This window comes from Opisthorchis viverrini (genome assembly GCF_000715545.1).
Source record: "Opisthorchis viverrini unplaced genomic scaffold opera_v5_134, whole genome shotgun sequence".
In the NCBI taxonomy this organism is placed as follows: domain Eukaryota; kingdom Metazoa; phylum Platyhelminthes; class Trematoda; order Opisthorchiida; family Opisthorchiidae; genus Opisthorchis; species Opisthorchis viverrini.
In genome coordinates this window covers 389,803-392,741 of record NW_008751778.1, presented here as the reverse complement: position 1 = coordinate 392,741, position 2,939 = coordinate 389,803, and the positions used below count along the sequence as shown (strand labels likewise).

Sequence of the window (2,939 nt, the reverse complement as noted above, 5' to 3'; positions counted from 1 at the left end):
GATGATGATGATGTAAATTGACCCAGCAAGCACACGGCCTGGACACGGTGAGACGATTTTCAAGCTCAGAGCGCGCACATACATTAGGCAATTTTTTCTCATTTCCGGTAGTAGCTGCATGGAATAAACTTCTTCCGACGGTTGTCCACCCTCCTTCTAGAACCCAGTTCAAAGCCCTATTGGACACTAATGTATGCGTGTCCTAGCATTGGCAAGCATACTGCCCCACGCTGAGAACATAAAGAGCGTGTTACACCTGTTTTTTTCAATTTTGCCATTCAAGTGAACGACAGCCGCTGAACGATAAGAGCAAAACTGACCCGGGAAACTTAGGCAATAGCCTCGATCCTGTATGTCAGTCCATGAATCCGTGAATATAGCCAACCATAGTTGGGTTAGCGATGGAAAGTTTTTGTCAAACTTTGTTCAAACAAGGCATAAATGGGACCTATCGGAGGCAGCGACAGTCTGGGGGAAAGAGTTCAAGCACCTCGAGATACGCCTCATTATTAACTGATTTTAAGCTACCCTCTTGTGCATTGAGTAGACAAATTAGTTGGCGTACTCAAGAGGTGTTCTGATGTATGCCCCCACAGTGTATCTGGAAGTCCTTACCAGTCAATCGATTGATCCATTTACCAGCTATATACCAGCTGCTTACGGATGGCATGGCATTCCTTGGAGGCGATGGCATGTTCAGTTAGTTCATGAATTAGGTATCTACGTATAGAGGGTGATGGCTTTGATGCACGAGCGCCACTGACTGCTCAATTGGACCATTTCTGCCAGTTGATGAGTCGAGTCTCTGGGTCCCCATCCAGAAAGGCGGCTGTTGTCGACCCGATTCAGTTTACTGGTTGGTGTTTTCATACTTTGTTGCCAGGTCGTACACTGTTCACCTCTCGGTGGCTTCCGTTCAGTACAGGGCTGGGTGAAAAGAGCTTTGTGAGGCAGACGTTCTTTTGGCATGCGGACTACATGCCGTTACCTTCGAAGGGTGAGTAATCCATCTCTTGCGGGGCTCCTTCCTAAGACCATCTGGCGTACCTCAGCATTTCGAATCCGGTATTTCCACCAGACGTGACCATTGCATCGGGGGCACCGATCGCCAAACACTAACATCTTTCGTAGATCCTCTGCGTGTAGAGATCGCGTCTTTGATTCATAAAGTAGTATGTATGGATCGCTCTGTTGCAGTGTGAACTTTGCCCTTGACGGAAAAACTGACGTCACGTCGGCCCCATAGGTGTCGGAGTTTGGAGAACGCTCTCCTTGCCTTCCCGATTCGGGCAATACAGGGAAGGTGTACCGAATCATCGGAACAATGACGAATGCTTTTTGAACCGATTTTGCTGGAGTGAGAATATGTCTGACGAGGGCCTGATACCTAAATCCTTTTCGGTATCCGGCTTCGTAATGCCTTCTGATCCATTTTCATCTTGCACGACAAAGACGTTCGCTGAATCTCAGGAAAACATATAGATGCATTTATCCTCGTTCAGAGGAAAGGGCCAATCCAGTAACCACTGCTCTGCCGTATCGATATTCGCTTGGAAACCGATGGCTTTGGGAATCCAAGATTTCAGGTCATCCGCAAAAAGCCCGCACGGGCTTTAAAAGCGCATCAGGAAAGTCGTTGACGTAGACCGGAAACAGGAGACGGAACCTTGAGGAATTCCAATGGAGACTAGTAGGTTAATGCGACTTTCACTTGGATTTTTCTGCTTTGTAAGAAAGCCTTAATCCAGTGTAGAATTCCTATTCGAATCCCATAAGATGAAAGCCTGTGGGTTAGCAGAACGCCTGGGACACAGTAGAATGCTTTTGAGGAGTCGAAAATTATAGCCTTGGTTAAGCTGCCCATGAACATAAACTTATTCATCACGCAAGAATGGTTTGAGAGGAATCCGTGTTGACCTGGTGGAAGTGAAGAGGAACAAGTTAATGGAAGTGGAGATGTATGGGGCGAGTAGCTGTAAGCAAGAGCTCAAGGCAAGGTCCTCAATTCGATTATCATTTGCAAAAGCAATGAAGCTGACTGGATTGTCAATTTGTTAGTTGTTTACTGTGCTTCCTTTTTTTCAGCTTTCAAATCTACCTGTCATATTGTGTCGTTATTTTGGTCACTGTGGTCACACCCTCACCGTACGTACCACACGCCTGCCCACCAGCATCCAATCTATTTTTGTCAATCATCGACGTACCGCACATTCTTTTTACCTCCATCAACCTACCCCTATGGTTGATGTTTCCGACGATCGACATTTCACCAACCCGTTTGATGCTTGGAACGAACACTTCAAGGTAATGTGATTTCACCTCACTTCCCTTTCGTGTTTGTCCAGGTTGATGATGAGTGGAAAAGATCGTTATCGGAAAAAATTCTGGGTCTGGTAAACAAGCTTAGTGAGGAGGCGTCAAATTTGAGCAGCTCCGACATTTCCATGTACACGGGCTTAGCAGGTGATTTACTATTTACTGCTTTTACTTAACCTGGCCCACTTTTCGAAGCTATTCGAGTTGGTCGTTCTAACTTGTTCTTGTTCGCCTCTCTCAGATGGCCCTCGAAACTTATTAGGCTAGCCCTTCTCTCTCTATGCATGAATGCTTTCGTACTGCTCTGCAACAAGAGCTCTTTGTGATATATCAATTCATCTCTTGTTTGCAGCAAGGCTGCACAGAATGAGGAGTAACACTTGAGTCATTCACGTGGTTCGGTGAATCAACGAAATACACCTAAATTGAATTCACCTCGCATTTAAAGTCAAACTGATTTCTCGACTTCCTGAAATCACCCTAGTCGTTGGACACATCCCACTCATCCGGAGAAGTGGTAACAGCTGATCCGTTGGGTAGTAACATTCCTCTATACGTGACATTGTAACTTCGTGTAGCAGACACTTTCCACTGAATCACTTTTACTAGTTTCTTCTTTCCGC

At 45.8% G+C, this 2,939-nt stretch overlaps 1 protein-coding gene across 1 annotated transcript in view; it reads left to right on the top strand.

The window, feature by feature from the left end:
• Positions 1-2,085: 2,085 nt before the first annotated feature.
• T265_13943 (hypothetical protein) overlaps positions 2,086-2,939 on the top strand; it is a gene marked incomplete at both ends in the record, with an annotated part of 26,226 nt that continues 25,372 nt past the window's right edge. The window contains one exon of the mRNA XM_009171282.1: positions 2,086-2,304. Coding sequence (XP_009169546.1) covers positions 2,086-2,304 — 219 coding nt within the window. The remainder of the gene's footprint in view (positions 2,305-2,939) is intronic.